The 20,961-nt window shown below is 41.7% G+C and overlaps 1 protein-coding gene across 4 annotated transcripts in view; it reads left to right on the top strand.

The window, feature by feature from the left end:
- The window catches only part of pax5 (paired box 5), a 58,410-nt gene that overhangs the window by 29,119 nt on the left and 8,330 nt on the right, over nt 1-20,961 (top strand). For all 4 annotated transcript variants that reach the window (XM_079679626.1, XM_079679624.1, XM_079679627.1 and 1 more), the window contains exons 7-10: nt 8,804-8,936; nt 15,618-15,719; nt 18,063-18,149; nt 19,284-19,370. In XM_079679626.1, coding sequence (XP_079535752.1) covers nt 8,804-8,936; nt 15,618-15,719; nt 18,063-18,149; nt 19,284-19,370 — 409 coding nt within the window. The remainder of the gene's footprint in view (nt 1-8,803; nt 8,937-15,617; nt 15,720-18,062; nt 18,150-19,283; nt 19,371-20,961) is intronic.

Raw genomic sequence — 20,961 nt, 5'->3', positions numbered from 1 at the left:
GCAGGATGCGGAATAACAAAATGAGAACAAGCAAGCATTTTTCTCAGGTGTCCTCTTATCTGCAGCCCTACGAAAAATATTAAGGAAATATATTTGCAAAAGTTTCTGGTTTCAACAGCCTTGAAAAGCATCACTTATTCAGATGTATTTATTCAGTCGGTGCCAAGGGCAAAAGGACAAACACACACTAGAGGAGTGTATGGAGTCACATGTAGGCTACAGCCTTAGACCTCTAGGGCAGAGTTTTGCTTTTTAGCCCATTCACTTCCCTGTGACCGACATGGGGAGTGGAGTGGTATAGGGCGAGAGGGCGAGAGGTCGACAGGGATTGGCTCTAGTAGCTCTATAGACAATGACTCAAGACTATAATACCCATGATTCATAGGTCAGTGTCGTCTCTGAGCCCGGTCAAGCCACTGGGGTCAGGCATAGGGGCTTTAAACGGCGGGTCGCCCTGGGGTCAAACTGGCTTTAGGATGCTGCATTGCGATTACAAAGAGGTGCACACACACATGCATTTTGTCACTCTCTCTCTCTCTTTCTCTCTCTCACACTGCTGTCTGTCCCTCTTTCTTACCTTCCTTCTCTCATCCTGTCTAGCCGACCACCCCCCTTCTTCCTGTATTTCCCAGAGGGAATGATTGACAGTCATACCCTTAACACTGACAGCTACAGCTCAGCCTCTTTGGTATGTGGGCTGAGCTGTGTGTGTGTGTGTGTGTGTGTGTGTGTGTGTGTGTGTGGGGGGGGGGTGTGTGTGTGTGTGTGTGTGTGTGTGTGTGTGTGTGTGTGTGTGTGTGTGTGTGTGTGTGTGTGTGTGTGTGTGTGTGTGTGTGTGTGTGTGTGTGTGTGTGTGTGTGTTTGTGAGGCACTGCTTGATGGGGTTATGGTCAAGGGGGGCAACGCTGTGTTGTGGCTGACATTCCAAAAGGATGCTTGATTCAAACTTGGCCCTGCTGTTGATGGTGGCAGCATGTGGGGGTGTGAGTGTGTGTATTAGTGAAAGAAGAGAGAGGGACGAAGCACAGACGAAACAGAAACAGGCGCAAGTGGCTCAATTTCAGGTACCAACAGTATATTATAATGGTATCCTAATATAAGATAATTTCCGTGGTTATTTCAACCTGCTCATTATCTTTTAGCTTTCTTGCACTGAAACACGAGCCTCATTCATTTTTTCTTCTTCCACCATCCCACTTAAATAGATAAGAATTAAAATTGCTCACGTTCTTCACAAGCATATCTTATTTTATCTGTCCCCAGTAGTTACTTTTTTATCCTATTTGTCTCCTTTTCATTATCTTTCCCCCCTAACAAGCCACCCAACCTTTTATCTCATCTCCCTCTACGGCTCTTGTTCCCCCTCTCTCTAGTCTATTAAGCCCCACTATTAATTTGTGTGTGTGTGTGTGTGTGTGTGTGTGTGTGTGAGTGTGTGTGTGTGTGTGTGTGTGTGTGTGTGTGTGTGTGTGTGTGTGTGTGTGTGTGTGTGTGTGTGTGTGTGTGTGTGTGTGTGTGTGTGTGTGTGTGCTCATCTGTGTGTCTGCATGTGCGCCTGTCAGAGAGAGTTCATTTGAATTTCCCTTCAATCACTTCCTATTACTCAGGTGATAAATCAGCAAGGCTTATGGAGCCACCACCCATCCATGCTGCTCTGGGTCCCTATGCCCACCCCATCACCAATCAGTCTGCCTGCGATAGAGTAATAAGAGAGAGGGTCTTTTTAATTCTCTCTACCCCAAAAGATCAAAAGTAAGAAAAGGTCAAAGGCAAAGGCTCTGAAGGATGGAGATGGTTAAACTGGTCGGACTCATATTGAACACAAGTACAACTTTACTCTCCATACTACAGAAATTGTATTTGTAAGGGGGAATCTTTAACCCAGGACACAAAGCCTGTGTTTGTTGGGGCCCACACTGTCCTGGTTTTGTTTTAGACTATACAAAATATTTTACATTCGAAATCTTTAAAAAACTTGTTACAAATAGCTCTACTTAGTTTTCATTTCCTAAAACAGGGCAACAGGATATTCATAACAACCTATACAAATCATATTTAATTTTGAAATGTCCATTAATAAATAATTCATAAATGACTAATGTTAGGCTAGAGTTGAGGTATATCTGACTTGTCAAGAAATAAATAGCCACCCTACTGTGGCCACGCTCAGTTTGAGCGCAGATGAATTACTTCCCCACAATCCCATGTCTCAGTTTGTGGGCCTCTAAGGGAATTTTATTTGTTTACAGTCAAGCCTTTTTCCATCAGGAGAACACAAGACAATGTGGAGAGAGAGAGGGAGAGACAGAGAGAGAAAAAAATCAGGGGAGCTATTTGGGGAATGGAGGAAAAAGGGAAATACTATTATGCAAATGATGCAAGCCAGTGTGTGTGTGTGTGTGTGTTTGTGTGTGTGTGTGTGTGTGTGTGTGTGTTTGTGTGTGTGTGTGTGTGTGTGTGTGTGTGTGTGTGTGTGTGTGTGTGTGTGTGTGTGTGTGTGTGTGTGTGTGTGTGTGTGTGTGTGTGTGTGTCAGAGAGCCGATTACGCCTCATCTGTTATTGATGTGAAATTTGGACCAAACCATTACCTTCTCAGATCTGAGTCAGTAGACCAACCTTCTGTGGTGTGAGTTAAGGTAGGAAAAGGTAATTGTGCTCGCATACTAATGTTGAAGAACTATTTAGATATGTGGTCATGTTTCATTTACAGTTTTTCTCAATCGCTAAACCCACTTTTTAGAATGTAAATTCATTTCTTCAAAACAAGAGCATAGCCATCTAAACAGAAACACACTTGCCATAACTCTGAATATCTTTTGCAAAATGCACTTACATGACCAAAACTGAAAATACTGGTCACAAAAAAGAATAAGTCGATCGAAACAGAACAAATTGTCCTCTAATGAGACAAATGTGTTTTCATAACTGAAACTCCGGTCACCATAACAACACATTCTACCATAACAATATACATTTCTTGCAAAGTGCTCTAAGGCACTCAAAACTAAAAATACCCCTTCCAAAACCAGATACCTTCTCCAAAAACAAACATTTGTCAGCTCATGAGAAGACTATTTGAACAGTCATTACTAAGTGGCACACTAAATACTGACTACAATCATCAATACACAAACCTCAAGCTATCGATATTGGAAACTGAACGGAAAACTGACAAGTTGGGAGAAACAAACTTACATATAGGAAAAACAGAGTCTTACTGTAACTATGCCATTGTTTTTATTGTCTCATTTTCAGAAGAGCACCGTAACAGAAACAAAAGACGAATAGCAATACACTGGAAAAAAATAACATGGGTAAATGATGTAAATCAGCAGTAAAGCAGAGAATGAGATCTATATAACTTTACTGATCTGCTCTTTGGCGTCTGTCTGGCCACATAGCCTCATCTACGTCACAGCGTATGTCTTCCCTTGCAAGGCAGCGTGGGAAATATCTCCTTGCGTGTCGACACCACCCTTGACAGGATTCCGCAGAGATGTCCCGACAGCCAGCATTCATTGCGTCCAAAAGGGGCATTCTGTCATGAGGATGATGGTCATAAACCTTCCATCTCCAGGCAGAGAAGAACTCCTCAATGGGGTTTAGAAATGGGGAGTATGGAGGGAGGAACTCCATGGCCATGTGTGGATGAGCCTCAAACCATGCCCTCACGTCACGAGAGTGGTGGAATGCCACATTGTCCCATATGACCACGTGAACCGACCTCACTTGATCCCTCTCTTCTGGTGGCACAAGTCCGTCATACAGGACATCCAGGAAGGCAAGGACACGTTGCGTGTTATATGCTCCCATTAAAGGGATGTGAGCAAGGACGCCTTGTGTCGAGATAGCCGCACACAATGTTATGTTTCCTCCCCTTTGGCCTGGAACAAAGACTGTCGCTCTTTGCCCAATAAGGTTCCTCCCACGTCTCCTCACTTTGGAGAGGTTGAAGCCTGCTTCATCCACATATACAAAAACATGTGGTAATGCATTGCCTTCCAGCTCCATCATTCGCTAAAGAAAATGAAACAAACAGAGGACCGTTTTACATTACTGTAAGCAGTCAGACATACTAAAAATATAGGCAAGCCATCAGTGTGATTGAGGTCCTTACCTGTACATACCGGTGCCTTAACTCCTTCACACGGTCAGAGTTGCGTTCAAAAGGAACCTTATAGATCTGTTTCATTCTGAGGTGTTGCCTCTTTAACACCCGGTCAATGGTTGCAACACTTATAGACTGAATGTTACTGAAGACATCCTGGTCTGCAATTATTCTGGCCTGAATCTCCCTTAAGCGGATTTCATTGTTGGCCACAACCATATCAACAATGGCAGACTCTTGTTCTGGAGTAAAGGCCTTTCGTCTGCCACCAGAGCGGGGTGCTCTTTCAGTTCTATCAATAAATATTTGAGAATGTTATGTACTGTAATATAAAAACAGTGATCGAAACCTACATCAAAATAGAAATGCATGAAGTGCTGTAAAAAAGGGTTACAGTAGCTTACCTATTTTCGTGCCTGAAGATCCTAATAATGGATGCCACTGTTGATCTCGGTATATTGGGCTGAACCCTTTGGCCAGCCTCACTGAGGGACATGCCATGGTTTATGACGTGGTCCACAATAGTTGCACGGGTGTTGTCCGAAACTACTGTTCGCATTGGTCCCCTTTCAACTCTTCCACCACGCATACGTACAGCCCTCCCTCTTCCTCTCTGAACATCAGCTCTCCCTCTTCCTCTCTGAACATCAGCTCTCCCTCTTCCTCTCTGAACATCAGCCCTCCCTCTTCCTCGCTGAACAACAGGGTTCCTTCTTCCTCTCAGAGCTCCTCTACCTACTCGATCAGCCATTTTGTTTACACAAACATCTTACTGAAGTGAGGGAGGTCTTTTATAGGATTCTCACTAATTACAATTACTATAGGAAATTCATTGATGTCAGCTGTGAGCAATTCATTTACATGGAAGTGAAGTACTCAATTCACCCCAATACAAAAAAAAACATTTCTCAATGTGCAAAAAGGAAAAGACCACAATTACTGACTGTAAAAATGTTGTATCAGCTATAGCTAATCCTCCCCATATGAACATCTCAAAGACCTATGCAAGTCATATCAACACTATTATAGCTTTACCGGCACCATTTAAAAAAATATTTTAAGTACAGTCATGCAAATTCTATCATGTAAATGTTTTCAATGTAACATCATTACTGTAAGGTATACAGTACATTCCATGGAGTTACCTTTTTCAATGGGGTGATTGACTGATAACAAGTGTTAATATTTTGCACATCAAGTGTCAATTAGTGTAGCTATGGTCTAAGTTTATGAGGAAGTGTTATCCACTGTGAGAAGATTATTTGTTGTTTTGTAGACATGAGTTACACAACAGATTTTTGATCTTTGTGTAGAGAATTGTAACTTCAGTTAGAGAATTGTGTGATCTGTTTTGCAAAACACTGCTTAGCATCTGCATTTTGTGTGATATCAATGAGAAATGGTATACTGTTGTAGAGAAATGGTTTTCTGTTTCGATGGCTGTGCTGTTGGTTTGATGAAAGGAATTTTGATTCTAAATAGTGGGTTTAGCGATTGAGAAAAACTGTAATCATTAAGATGTTACTTGTTATCTTAGCACATGGCGTTTTCTTTATGAAAGTGGAAAGGGAATATAAAGAAGCAGACTACAATTACAGGCCAATTGGAGAAATGTGTAAACACATGATACAATTTAAAGTGACTTTAAAATCCTGTTAATATTGCAAATGAAGAGTTTGAAATGCAAATCTGCTACAAACTCAATTAAATGATTCCGCCTCTGGCCTAGGTTGTCAAACTTGTATACACTGTAACCAACTCCACCAAAAAGACACGCCAAGTACCATCTAGCTGAAGACCTACCAAACACCTTCTTCATCCAACAACAATTAAACCAACATTTGTGAAGACTAAATGTTTTCTCTAGGAGCTCTCTGTACATTGCTAACAAAAGGGGTGGCGTTTAAATTAATGAGGCAACTCCATTACTTTTACACAGAGCTAATATTCAGAAAATCGTCTTGTCCTTTTAGTTTGCTCAGGTCTTACATGCGTCCATTTCTCTGTCATCACTTTCCCACCAACATCCTCTTACCCTTCTTTTGGCCTGCCCCTGCCACCTTTTCTTGTTACCCTCCATCCTGCCCTGTTCAACTCCCCCTCCGCCACCCCTCAAGCCCCAGCCCCTCTGCAGCTGCGTCCCTCCTCTTTGATGAGGGCTGATGGCGCTGTATGAGCGGTGGAATTGACAACATTTACGGGGCCGAATGAGAATGATCCATCTTCCTTAGCGTGCTTGTCACCCCACTGGCCAAACTTCATCATGGCCAATTACCACGGCAGACCCCTTCTACTGTGCTTCTGTCTGGCCCCCATCTACATGGATACATGGACACATTAGACACCATTATAATAAGACAGAGAGCGGCCAAGAAGGGAAGGAGGGGTGAGGGGCAGGGATAGCATGTATGATTGGGTGAAAAAAAAAACTACAGGTGTGATGTGTGAGGGGGGCGAAAGGGGCGTTAAGAGAGAAAAGACAGCTTAAAAAGGTGTCTGAAGTATAAAGAGAGAGAGAGAGAGAGAGAGAGAGAGAGAGAGAGAGAGAGAGACGTGTGTGTAGTGTACTGGGTAAGCTCTTATTTGGCAGGTCACAGTCCAGTGGTTGTGTTGTGTGTTGACGAGCACAGGGGTGTTTAAGAGGTCAGTGAGCACAAACACACGCCTACACTTTCACACACACACACACACACACACACACACACACACACACACACACACACACACACACACACACACACACACACACACACACACACACACACACACACACACACACACACACACACACACACACACACACACACACACACACAGATGCAGAGGTATTAAAAGGGTCAGTGCAAAACTCTCACCTCATCACCTAAAGGAAATTCTGATTGCTGTCATTAGTGTACACACAGACACACACACACACACACACACACACACACACACACACACACACACACACACACACACACACACACACACACACAGACACACACAGACACACACATCCACACACTCCAGTATTTCCTCAGTTTGTGCAGTATAAGTAGCTACATATACTGTACTTTTTGTTTTTTGTTTTATTATATTAGTTTTTATATAGCTGTTTGACTGTGACATGTCATTGCCTCCTATTTCCTTGTTTTTAGAAACACGGTAGCATTACACACCTCGATATTGCTTGAAGAGAAACACCAAGCTTAAGAGTGTTTCTCCATTTTTTTCTATAGGAAAAGATTTACAAATGAAGAAAAATCACATCAAATCCCACATACACAATCTTAGTCAGCAGGCAGGTCATTTGCCCATCAAGAGCTGAGCGGCCCCTTAGAATTGGTGGTTAATCTATATATAGCTGGTCATCATTGTCAATGCTATCACTCTAAATCACTCCACACACACACACACACACACACACACACACACACACACACACACACACACACACACACACACACACACACACACACACACACACACAGATCTGGATAAGAGATGAGGATTGATGGGTCATGGCTCGGTGTTAGGGTCAGACACAGGTGAGCGGACAGTTTCCATTACTCTGTCTGCATTAAGGTCATGATCTATAAAGACAATAGATATATTTTTCATGAACAGATTGTAAAATGTTCAGCATTATATAATTGGCAATATTTGTTTTGATACTACAAGTATGCAAAGAAACATGTTGAGATACCACCATAAACACTATCAAATAATTTGTATAAAGCAGTCTTCATTCAAATCTATAACATTCTATAATTTCATTAATCAAGTGATCAAAAGAGTTTGCACAGAGAAAAATGTTACAAATAGATAACTAGATATTGGTTTGTCACTTCAGTATCCTCTTCTCTATATGTTTTTTACATCTATGTGTGTGTGTGTGTGTGTGTGTGTGTGTGTGTGTGTGCGTGCGTGCGTGCGTGCGTGCGTGCGTGCGTGTGTGTGTGTGTGTGTGTGTGTGTGTGTGTGTGTGTGTGTGTGTGTGTGTGTGTGTGTGTGTTTGTGCTCACTGTGCACTAGGAAGCTGAGTGTACGTGTGTTGAGATGATCACGGTTCTTATTGTTGTTGGTATCTGGGGAGACAAGAGGCATTATGTTAGCCATAGTCTATGCGATGCCTGTGTGTGTGTGTGTGTGTGTGTGTGTGTGTGTGTGTGTGTGTGTGTGTGTGTGTGTGTGTGTGTGTGTGCGTGCGTGCGTGCGTGCGTGCGTGCGTGCGTGTGTGCGGGAGAGAGAGAGAAAGAGAGAAAGAGCGAGATGATGCTGTGGTTATAGACTGTTGGACTTGGTTATACAGTAAATCCCTGTCTTTGTAAACAGATCAATAAACTCCGCTGTAGGTGTGTTTCTGTGTGTGTGTGTGTGTGTGTGTGTGTGTGTGTGTGTGTGTGTGTGTGTGTGTGTGTGTGTGTGTGTGTGTGTGTGTGTGTGTGTGTGTGTGTGTGTTTGTGTGTGTGTGTGTGTGTGTGTGTGTGTGTGTGTGTGTGTGTGTGTGTGTGTGTGTGTGTGTTTCTACTAAAGCTTCTTTGCTATAAGGAAGGGGCAGCATGTTGGAAATGTAGCAGGAAATAACAAACAGATTGATCACAGCTGTAAGCAACATCGAGCATTGTATTCATGTTGTATTGAACATAAAAGGTCATGGATTTATTCTCTTTATTCTGTTCTATTCTTTCTCCACTTCCTGTCTCTGCTCAGACGTCAGATTATTCGGGCATGGCCTCACTAGCGGGAGGACTGGACGAGATGAAGAACAGTTTGGGTAATCCTGGTACAGGGGCGGAGTTAGGAGCCAGTGTGTCGGGTCCACAGTCCTATTCACTTGTTCCAGGTAAGAAAAATATCCACCATTTAACTTTGCTCTGAAATCGACTTTTTGCTAACCAATTAAAAATGGAATAAGATATAAGTGATAAGAGTGCATTTCATATAACTGCAACATCTCAGGTTCAATTTCTTCCTCAGTATCATTGTTGTTTATGGTACCACCCTTTCTCTCTTTCCCTCTGACATTTCTACCCGTCAAATAAATAAATATTAAAAAATGTATTAAGCATAGTCAGCAATATCAGTTTGAAGTCAAGTGCGGTTATATTTCACCTATGTTAAGGGACCGGAAAGTCAAACACATTTTTCATAACTTTAGTAAATTCTAATAAAAAACAAATGTCTACCTAACAGAACAGGCTTCATTTAGCTAATTAACAAAGATGAAAAGTCAGACATTGGGTGAGAATATAAATTTGCAAACTTCCCAAATGGCAGGCTAACACAATCTGTCTGTCCGTTCGTCTGTCTGTAATGTGATTCATTTCGTTGCCCTGGTTCTGTGATCATAACTAATGATTACATATCATTTATAAATTATATTAAATTAATCTATAGTGCACAGACCTGACAATAGCATTATATGAAAAATACCATGATTGATATTCACATACCGTCTACCTCAGCAGCTACATGGCCTGATTGAGCCCGTTTAAAGATATCAGTACTTTGGATCTCAGGAGAGGTCAAGAGCCCAGAGGACGGAAGGAAAAGAAAGGTGGAAGGATAGAGGAACAGTGAGAGCCCTGTCTCTTCCTCCGTCTCCATTTAGGGGCGCTGGGAGAGGCAGCGGTTAATTAAGAGTAGACCTGGGAGCACTTGGCAGAGGCTTCGACGTTCCCATCTATAATGAGGAGAATCATAGAGCTGGGAATTTGGGATATCTGGGAATGGGCTCTTTTTTTGCCCTTTGAAACCACAGAGGAATATTACTTGCTCAAGTCAAAGGAGAAAGACAGAGACACAGAAAAGAAGAGAGAGAGATAACATTTCCATTTCTGCTTATGCATGCAAACACACATTCGTATTCACACGCACACACACACCTTCTTAATATTATGCATGCATTTCCTGCCTGTCTTTTCCCTCAGAATAGAGCTCCCTCTAGGGGATCAGACGTCTGTGTGTTTGACGCAATGTTATTGCACCCTTGACGTGTTGATACTCTGGACACGCTGTAAAGCAATATTTACACATTCAATCTTCCTTTTCTGAGGCTTTTCCAAATCTTTAGGGCATTTTCGTTTTAGTCTCTCATCCTCACCTACTCTACTCAAGTGCAAAAGGACACACTGTACACTCCCAAATCCCTCCAGGTTGGACATATGTTGTTCTGATGGCTGTTTGGTGGGGAAGAGTAAGATAGGACGACAGTAAAAGAGAAAGGGAGGCAGACGATGTGTGTTCATGTAGCTGCCAGTGAGCATGGAGGAGACTTGTACTTGTTAGTTGACCTCTACGGAAAAGCTTTGGAGAGCAGATACATCAACACAACTGGCATACATATGCACAAATATACTGCGTGCACAGACAGAGCACAAACACACACACCTCTGAGGATCTGGCCCTGTCTGCCCCCTCTAAGTTGGGCTGCAGAGAGTCCATCTCTCCTCGCGTCCACCCTCTCCTCCCTCTCCTCCGTGCCCTGTGCACTGACCCCGAGCGGATGAGTAGCCCGTCTGCACTAATGCCTCGCTGTCGCGTCAAACACAGAGAAAAACTTTACTACACTGAGACAGGAGAGAGGAGGCGGAGAGGGACAGAGGAGGCTGTAGTAAAGAGGGGATCTGTGAGAGAGAAACAAGTATACTAAGGAGGGGAAGAGACTATATCAATCTGCTGATTTGTACTTGTACCGGTGAGGCAAGCGGATAACACATGAGATAAAACTTTTTAATAAAGGGCCATTTTAGCCACGTCTGAGCTTTTCTGTTGAGCCACCATGAAAACATCTCATGTCTCTTATACTTTTGTTAATGACAAAATATTTCCTTCAGCCGTACTTTAGTGTTACCGGTAAGTTAACACATTTTAACACGCTAAGGTTATGAACATGGTAACCATTAGCCTCTGGAGAAAACAACCAATATTTGATGGGGTTCCGGTGAGGCAGGCGTATACCGGGCCAAGCCTTTCTATTTGTTGTGCCAATTATTATTTGCAATCAACTTCTGACCATGTCTCCTACAAAAAAACATACAGAAATTACAAGTTAACTGCACTAGAGTTTAAGTTTTAAAATATGTGTTTAACTTTGTAAATTGAAACAAGACAAACCAAAACTGCAAACTAGGAAATGCATTCCGCATCTTTTGCTTTTCACTTTCACCAGAGACTGCCTACATTTAGTGTAAACAGTCAATACTACAATGACTAAAAAAGAAAAGCATTACATTTCTGTGATTTTAATCTTGACCTGTGTCTTAATTTGCATTTATATTACAGTTTTTCTCAATTGCTAAACCCACTTTTTAGAATCTAAATTCATTTCTTCAAAACAAGAGCATAGCCATCTAAACAGAAACACACTTGCCATAACTCTGAATATCTTTTGCAAAATGCACTTACATGACCAAAACTGAAAATACTGGTCACAAAAAAGAATAAGTCGATCGAAACAGAACAAATTGTCCTCTAATGAGACAAATGTGTTTTCATAACTGAAACTCCGGTCACCATAATAACCCATTCTACCATAACAATATACATTTCTTGCAAAGTGCTCTAAGGCACTCAAAACTAAAAATACCCCTTCCAAAACCAGATACCTTCTCCAAAAACAAACATTTGTCAGCTCATGAGAAGACTATTTGAACAGTCATTACTAAGTGGCACACTAAATACTGACTACAATCATCAATACACAAACCTCAAGCTATCGATATTGGAAACTGAACGGAAAACTGACAAGTTGGGAGAAACAAACTTACATATAGGAAAAACAGAGTCTTACTGTAACTATGCCATTGTTTTTATTGTCTCATTTTCAGAAGAGCACCGTAACAGAAACAAAAGACGAATAGCAATACACTGGAAAAAAATAACATGGGTAAATGATGTAAATCAGCAGTAAAGCAGAGAATGAGATCTATATAACTTTACTGATCTGCTCTTTGGCGTCTGTCTGGCCACATAGCCTCATCTACGTCACAGCGTATGTCTTCCCTTGCAAGGCAGCGTGGGAAATATCTCCTTGCGTGTCGACACCACCCTTGACAGGATTCCGCAGAGATGTCCCGACAGCCAGCATTCATTGCGTCCAAAAGGGGCATTCTGTCATGAGGATGATGGTCATAAACCTTCCATCTCCAGGCAGAGAAGAACTCCTCAATGGGGTTTAGAAATGGGGAGTATGGAGGGAGGAACTCCATGGCCATGTGTGGATGAGCCTCAAACCATGCCCTCACGTCACGAGAGTGGTGGAATGCCACATTGTCCCATATGACCACGTGAACCGACCTCACTTGATCCCTCTCTTCTGGTGGCACAAGTCCGTCATACAGGACATCCAGGAAGGCAAGGACACGTTGCGTGTTATATGCTCCCATTAAAGGGATGTGAGCAAGGACGCCTTGTGTCGAGATAGCCGCACACAATGTTATGTTTCCTCCCCTTTGGCCTGGAACAAAGACTGTCGCTCTTTGCCCAATAAGGTTCCTCCCACGTCTCCTCACTTTGGAGAGGTTGAAGCCTGCTTCATCCACATATACAAAAACATGTGGTAATGCATTGCCTTCCAGCTCCATCATTCGCTAAAGAAAATGAAACAAACAGAGGACCGTTTTACATTACTGTAAGCAGTCAGACATACTAAAAATATAGGCAAGCCATCAGTGTGATTGAGGTCCTTACCTGTACATACCGGTGCCTTAACTCCTTCACACGGTCAGAGTTGCGTTCAAAAGGAACCTTATAGATCTGTTTCATTCTGAGGTGTTGCCTCTTTAACACCCGGTCAATGGTTGCAACACTTATAGACTGAATGTTACTGAAGACATCCTGGTCTGCAATTATTCTGGCCTGAATCTCCCTTAAGCGGATTTCATTGTTGGCCACAACCATATCAACAATGGCAGACTCTTGTTCTGGAGTAAAGGCCTTTCGTCTGCCACCAGAGCGGGGTGCTCTTTCAGTTCTATCAATAAATATTTGAGAATGTTATGTACTGTAATATAAAAACAGTGATCGAAACCTACATCAAAATAGAAATGCATGAAGTGCTGTAAAAAAGGGTTACAGTAGCTTACCTATTTTCGTGCCTGAAGATCCTAATAATGGATGCCACTGTTGATCTCGGTATATTGGGCTGAACCCTTTGGCCAGCCTCACTGAGGGACATGCCATGGTTTATGACGTGGTCCACAATAGTTGCACGGGTGTTGTCCGAAACTACTGTTCGCATTGGTCCCCTTTCAACTCTTCCACCACGCATACGTACAGCCCTCCCTCTTCCTCTCTGAACATGAGGGTTCCCTCTTCCTCTCTGAACATCAGCTCTCCCTCTTCCTCTCTGAACATCAGCTCTCCCTCTTCCTCTCTGAACATCAGCCCTCCCTCTTCCTCGCTGAACAACAGGGTTCCTTCTTCCTCTCAGAGCTCCTCTACCTACTCGATCAGCCATTTTGTTTACACAAACATCTTACTGAAGTGAGGGAGGTCTTTTATAGGATTCTCACTAATTACAATTACTATAGGAAATTCATTGATGTCAGCTGTGAGCAATTCATTTACATGGAAGTGAAGTACTCAATTCACCCCAATACAAAAAAAAACATTTCTCAATGTGCAAAAAGGAAAAGACCACAATTACTGACTGTAAAAATGTTGTATCAGCTATAGCTAATCCTCCCCATATGAACATCTCAAAGACCTATGCAAGTCATATCAACACTATTATAGCTTTACCGGCACCATTTAAAAAAATATTTTAAGTACAGTCATGCAAATTCTATCATGTAAATGTTTTCAATGTAACATCATTACTGTAAGGTATACAGTACATTCCATGGAGTTACCTTTTTCAATGGGGTGATTGACTGATAACAAGTGTTAATATTTTGCACATCAAGTGTCAATTAGTGTAGCTATGGTCTAAGTTTATGAGGAAGTGTTATCCACTGTGAGAAGATTATTTGTTGTTTTGTAGACATGAGTTACACAACAGATTTTTGATCTTTGTGTAGAGAATTGTAACTTCAGTTAGAGAATTGTGTGATCTGTTTTGCAAAACACTGCTTAGCATCTGCATTTTGTGTGATATCAATGAGAAATGGTATACTGTTGTAGAGAAATGGTTTTCTGTTTCGATGGCTGTGCTGTTGGTTTGATGAAAGGAATTTTGATTCTAAATAGTGGGTTTAGCGATTGAGAAAAACTGTATGTAGGTAACTGTTTAATAGAGATTATTGCACAACATATATTCGCACATTATGATATTTTTGCCATAAACTAATAATAACTGATAAATTAGCACAGCCAAATAGGTCTTGTTCTATTCCCAGTAATGGAAAGAAAGGAAATCCCTGTTTAGTCTGTTGTGTTTCACACCATCCCTCCCTTCTCCTTGTCTTTTATATTCTCCTCTCTATTTCCCAGCTCCTCCTGCTCCTCCTCTCAGTTAGTTAGTGGTGGTTAAGTGGAGGGGAAGTGAATGGGATTGATGGTGTTAGCATCTGAGCTGTTTATGATGATGATAAATGTGTGTGTGCAGGGGGCAGGGAGGAGGAGGGTGTCGATGCAGGAGTGTGTGTATGTACGTATGATGATGATGATGAATGGAGGGCTCCATTTTCACGCACTCCCAATGTCTACTGCGTGCAAACATAGAGAAATGATTCGGGCCGACACACTGTCATGTAGTCTAATGCAGTTATATATCCTATCCACCAGGTGACAGACAGAGGAAGGAGGGGGGAGATGGTGATAACGAGAAAAGGGGGAGTTGGTAAATTAATAGATGTCAGCGGATAGAAAATGAGGGAAAAAAAGAAAAAAGAAAGAGGGACATCCAAAATGTGCTTCTGCATTATAATTTCAGTAAAGGTCCTGTATGAAACCAAATAGTTAATTTAAACTTTTCACACTTTTTCATAGCATAACAGGTATAGCAAGTAGAATGAATACTTATTACGTGAATGTGGTTGATTACACCTGTGCTATATCTGCTAAAACATCAGTGTGAAGTGAACATGGCTAAATGATGATGTCTCAGTAAAGCATTATTTATATATTACATTAACGCGTGTTTTTAACTTATTTCCTAAAGTCAATTAATTAATTTAAAATTTGATTAAAGATTACCACTTTAGTTTTAGTATAAATATAATTCAGATATAAAGATCAGCTCATGTAAAACGTTTTGTTTCTGGATCATGAATCCATTATTCAGTTAGTTGATTGACTGTAGACAAGCAAACATCTGAATAAGAAATGTAAACTTTAAAGCAAGTGTCAGAGCTCCTCCTAGTTTCTTACATTTAATGATAAATAAAAGGTGACTGAATTTGGGTTTAAAGACGTTGGTTCATACAGGACCAAACATCTGAAGACATAGTTTTGGACAGGTATCAGTGAATGTACTGAATATATTGGTTTATGGCAGGTTTAATATAGGACACTAAAAGTTAGGAACTAGCAGAAATAATAGAGCTACAAGCTACAAATATATGTGTGTGTTTGATTACAGGTCGAGACTTAGCCAGCACAACTCTGCCAGGCTACCCTCCTCATGTTCCTCCCACTGGACAGGGCAGCTACTCCACCCCCTCCCTAACTGGCATGGTACCAGGTGAGTGCCACGAAACGCACACCACACATACACTTTCAATGTTCCCGTTTCTTGTCATCAAAAGTTACATTTATTCTGTCATTTCTTGCCACCCATCACTTAGCAGATCTTTAACTAAATACATATCTGTTAGAATTCCCGATGGATGTGTGTGTACCTTTAGGAGATGTACTTAGCTTAGCCACTTCCTCCTTCTTGTCTGTCTACACCATGGCTGACAGTGCTCCCAGGGGGTGGCGTGTGTGTGTGTGTGTTTCTGAACGTGTGGGTGTATGTGTGTTTGCGTGGGTGTGTCTCTCTGTGTATCATTAGAAAGCAGCCACAGTAGCACAGCTGTCCCTCCTCAACATTAGTAATTTGTTTTTAATGAGAATCACCAGTGACCCACGACTAATTCATTCATTCCCTTCCACTCCGCCTTCTACGCTGCTTTTGTGTTTCAATCCTGGATCGACATTCTTCTTCTGTCTCTCCTCCTTTTCTCCCCCTCTCTCCTCCTCTCTCTTTTCTCTCTCTCTCTTTCTCAAAGTGCATTGCAGTGGTGGTCAAGGTTTAGTATACTGAAGATAATAAAACGGTAAAACACAAAGCAACAGAGGCAGTGAGACAAAGTCAAAATGATGTTGTTTATAAGTTCTTGTCTCAGTGTATTCCCAATCATTCACTGTAACACACACACACACTCCTAGGCTGACAAGCACACAAACACACACACACACACACACACACACTCTCAGCGGACATGTAGGAACAGCACGTCTAAAGATGGGTAACCCTGTCGCCCTGTCCCCCTGCGCTCACCCCGTCCTGTCCTCAGGTTTGACAGCATATTTGTGTGTGTGTTGGGGTTGGTGTATGTTTATGTGTGATGGCATGCGATTGTTTGTGAGCTTGTGTGTTTTGTTCCAATAGTGTGTGTGAGTGTGTATGTGTGTGTGATGCGACCTTGACACTAAGCTACACGAGGGAGACCCCTGAGCGTCCTCACCCTTCCTTCCACCACCACCCCCCCTTTTCCTAAACAACCTGACACGTTGCCGTCACAACGGTGATGACAAGGGGAAGATGTTCGCACCCAGGGATGCCATGGAGACCGCATCCCGACCCCACCTGACAGACGCAGCTAAACATCCACACACATAAGCACACACACAAAGGGTAGTGGGAACCAGAAAATGTGTTGGGCTGTATATACAAACACACACACCCACACACACAAACAGTCTCAACATCTAAATTCTTCTCAGTGAATATTCGAAGCTGCCTGAATCCTGGAGCTGACTGGAGTGAGTGGAAGAGATAATCTCTCAACTTTGCTTCTCCAGCTTCGCCTTGTTTTATCTCAGCACTTCTCAGGCAAATGATCCTCCTTTTTGTCCGCTCTGTCTAATATCATACCTTCATTAAGCAAGCAACTCTGTTCTGCTGTTCTCTTCTCCCTCTCTGTCTCTCTCTCTCCCTGCAGCAGGGGGGCTGACACTCAGAGGGGGTGTAGTGGAGCAGCGAGGCAGAACCGACAGAACGAGAGGGAGAGGGTTAGAGGGAGGGGGCATCAGGGTCTGTGACTGTCAGCTATGGGAGAGGGATCCCCCGGGAGCAGTGGAGGTTCAGGAGAAGAGAAAGAAAGAGCAAAAGAGTGGAAAAAAAGAAAGCAAGTCAGCAGAGAGATGTGTAAAAAAAAAAAAAATAGAGGAGAAGAAATGGGGAGGAATGTTGTTTTGATGTGAATGGTGACGGGTGAGCTGTAGTCTGGTGGGCCAGAGGACGAGAGAGAAAAATAAAGAGAAAGGGGTGAAAGGAAGACAAGAGGAAGAGTAAACCCCAGACAGTAAGTAGTAAATGAGGGAGAAAAGCTATGCTATCATCCACAAAACGAGAGGACCACTACAGTGAGATCTCCTGTTCAGCTCCTCAACCAGTCTGCAAATCATTCTGCAGAAAACTAACGCCTGGTTAAAGCTTCATTATAAGCAAAAATCCTCAAGCTACATGACAAATTTGCAATTACCGTTTGTCATTAAAATAACAACTGCTGCTGTCATTTCATTCACCCGAGTATCCCAGATATGATAGGGCGTTTAGTACAGTTATGTTCAATAGATATAAGGTGTTGAGAGCATTCACTTATACTAAAATATTTGAATGAGGTTGAGAAACTAACAAGCACTTAAATACAGCCGGATCGGGTAGCGCAAAATAAAAGTCAAAGGCTCAGAAAAATTCTAATTTAAAGATTAAAACCAGATAGCATTCGATTTCACAAGGAAAAGGTACAAAAACAAGGTCATCCTCTTTATTCTTTGTTGTGTTTAATGCTCTGTTTCTTGTTTATGTTTTTTTCAGGGGGAGATTTTTCTGGCAGTCCATACTCCCATCCCCAGTATTCCACATACAACGAATCGTGGAGATTTCCTAACCCCAGCTTATTAGGTAGGTGTTTCTCATATCTCTGCACCCAGTTCTATCAACCAGAAATAGATCAATAATTGTTTCAATGAATTTCATTTCCTTCTACCTCACATCACAGTTCCATCCTCTCTAATACTCCCTTGTAATATGCCGTATCTTTCATGCTCCACTAATTTCTTTTCAAGACATTACATTTCTTTCTGTATTGTATCGTACAGTACAATTCATCATCGACATACTAATGGTTCTGTGAAAAGATGATTTAAAAGACTGGCAATTTGGGTTGTGAATGGATCTGAATAAAAATGGAAGACAGCGAGAGAGAAAGAGATCAGACCATACTGCCACGAGCACTGTGCCAGACTACAATGAGCAGGCAATATTGCTTATAGACTCAAATTAAATAATCCTTTGGAAGGTAATGTTACGTCAGTCTTAAAAACAAGTTTTCATACAACCCATGCAGGTCTGACAGCAAAATCCAGCACCCACAATATAGAAAAATTGGTTTTCTGTTAAACGATGTGCCTTCTGCTTTAGCATTAGAAGTGGGTGATATGACGATATATAACAGAAAAGATTTTGCCATATCATTAGTATAGCATAATCCTTATATCTATGGAGATATGAGGCCATTGTGGATTAAAGACCAACAAGCAGCACAGCTTTATGTGTTACTGTACTTGATTTGTATGATTGTTACATAAAAGTAATTAAATGGGTCTGTCAGGTGTCAAATATACTGGATTTGCCCAAAAGAACAAAAATAAAATTGTATCCATTTATGAATTCTGTTGATTTTCCAGAAAATGTTTTTTTTTTTTATCATATATATCAATAATGTGAAATGTACATATTCTTCCACCTAATGCCAAAAACCATGGATCTCTTTAGCCTTCAAGAACCGTAATTGCAAATGTTATAATGAAATCTTGAAACTGCATTTTTGTTTAAGAGGGACAATTAACCCAGAGGCAAAATCAGTCAGTGTCAAAGTCATTATCTAGGGAGCCATTTTAGAGGTCACGTTTAAAGGTGAAGCGGTCAGCGGCTGGCCGTGTAAAGGTCAATAGGTGAGAAGCTTGAGTGCTGTGCTGACCTGTGTCCCCCGCTTCCTCTCCTTACCTCGTCTCCCCCCCTTCTTTCTGTCCCCAGTGTTTCAGCAGGATTACGGGTCTCTCCTGGGAACGGAAATCGGCTGCTCCTCCAGTCTCTTCACCAGCCAGGCTGGACAGATGCAAGGTAGGAGGAGAAAGAGAGAAAGCTAGTCAACATATGCAACGTGTGACGATTCATGAGTCTGTGCAGAGGTGCAATGGTGAGGTGCATAGAAATAGAAAATATCACTCGTCACCGGCTTGAGCTTCAATGTCAGGATACATGTATTTATTATTCTTGCAAGAATGGAAGTAGTCATCACATAGAGCATACAGTATGATACAACTAGTTCCTGAACAGTGTCCTTCACATTCTTACATACAAGAGAGGCTGTTACACAGTCACAAGATGCAGGAATACCGGTTCAAAGCAGTATAGAATGTTTAGTATAGATTAGCTAAGGCCCACGTCAGAAAGGATCATGCTTGTCATATGTCTATCTCCATAGAGGCTGATTCATGATGTTAATCGTTGTCACATAGCTATCATATGCCTTAAACAGTGTGTCTTGATGCTTTTCCAATCATACATCCTGTCATGTACACAGCATCATGTGCTATTCTGATATTGGAAGAGTACATTCAGAATCTTCCCAACATTTAGCATGAAAACGGATGAGCTGCCACATAATACGAGGACAACACGCACATTAGGATGCACTGAAAAGGTTTGGGATTGATGGCAGGGAAGCTGTGAAACTGAGGGGAGGTTTAGAGAAGAGGTTACAAATAACAGAAAAGGGAGTTCTTTTGTTGTTGTTTTTTAAGGTAAAAGGGTAGAAAGGGCGTCTGAAGTCTTGACTGAGACTAAATAGTTTGTCAGACCAGCTTAATGCCTCACTTCCCAGAAGAGCCTCCTGAGATTACCTGGACTGTGGACAGACATAACCTGTCAACACACAGCTGGCTGATTGATGGAAGTGACAGAGACAGGTGTGTGTGTGTCGTGCTGTTTTTTCTGTGTATAAAAGGTGTGCATGTGTGGGTTTCTATATGGCTTTGGGGTTACAGTATTGAATTGACCTCTTCCCTGAGGAGAGAATAGACTCAAGGGATCAGCAGTAGTAGAGCTGTACTCAGTGTGTCAGCTTAGACTGTCACTTAGATAGTGTAGGTGTGTATGTGGGTGTGAAAGAGAAGAGTGAACATGTGAGACCAAAAGAAGAGTGTCAGAAAGACCGAGTCCATTTTATTTGTTGTACATGACAAGTATACTCACCTGCATGTCATCTCTAACCTGCCTTTCACTACTCACATTAAAAGTTAAATACATCTTAACAGAAAATTAAACCTGCTCATTCCAGATTTAAAATACATTTCATCAAAGAAAACGGATATAAAAGATATATTAGAAGCTGGGATTCTTTTTTTGTCATTTTAACCATCATTTATATAGGTAAAATTGAAGTTTCAAAGTTAACTGCAGAAGCCGTGAGAAACACGAATAGAATGTTGCACACTTGGAAATAAAATGGACTTCCAGGCGGGAATAGTTTTAAAATACAATTCTTTATTGCTTTTCATGCAGGAAATTTTAAAACACACGCACACCAAGGTAAACTGTCGGCTAGGGCCAATGAATGAAACGCTCAATAAACATTAAACTAACATTTAAAAAACTAAATTGAAAATGACCGCTTGCCCGTTAAACCGCAAAACACACTGCACAAGTAAAA

Source organism: Notothenia rossii (genome assembly GCF_949606895.1).
Source record: "Notothenia rossii genome assembly, chromosome: 1".
NCBI classification, from domain to species: Eukaryota; Metazoa; Chordata; class Actinopteri; order Perciformes; family Nototheniidae; genus Notothenia; species Notothenia rossii.
Note: the sequence above shows the minus strand (reverse complement) of the source record. Positions and strands in the feature narration are given on the sequence as shown.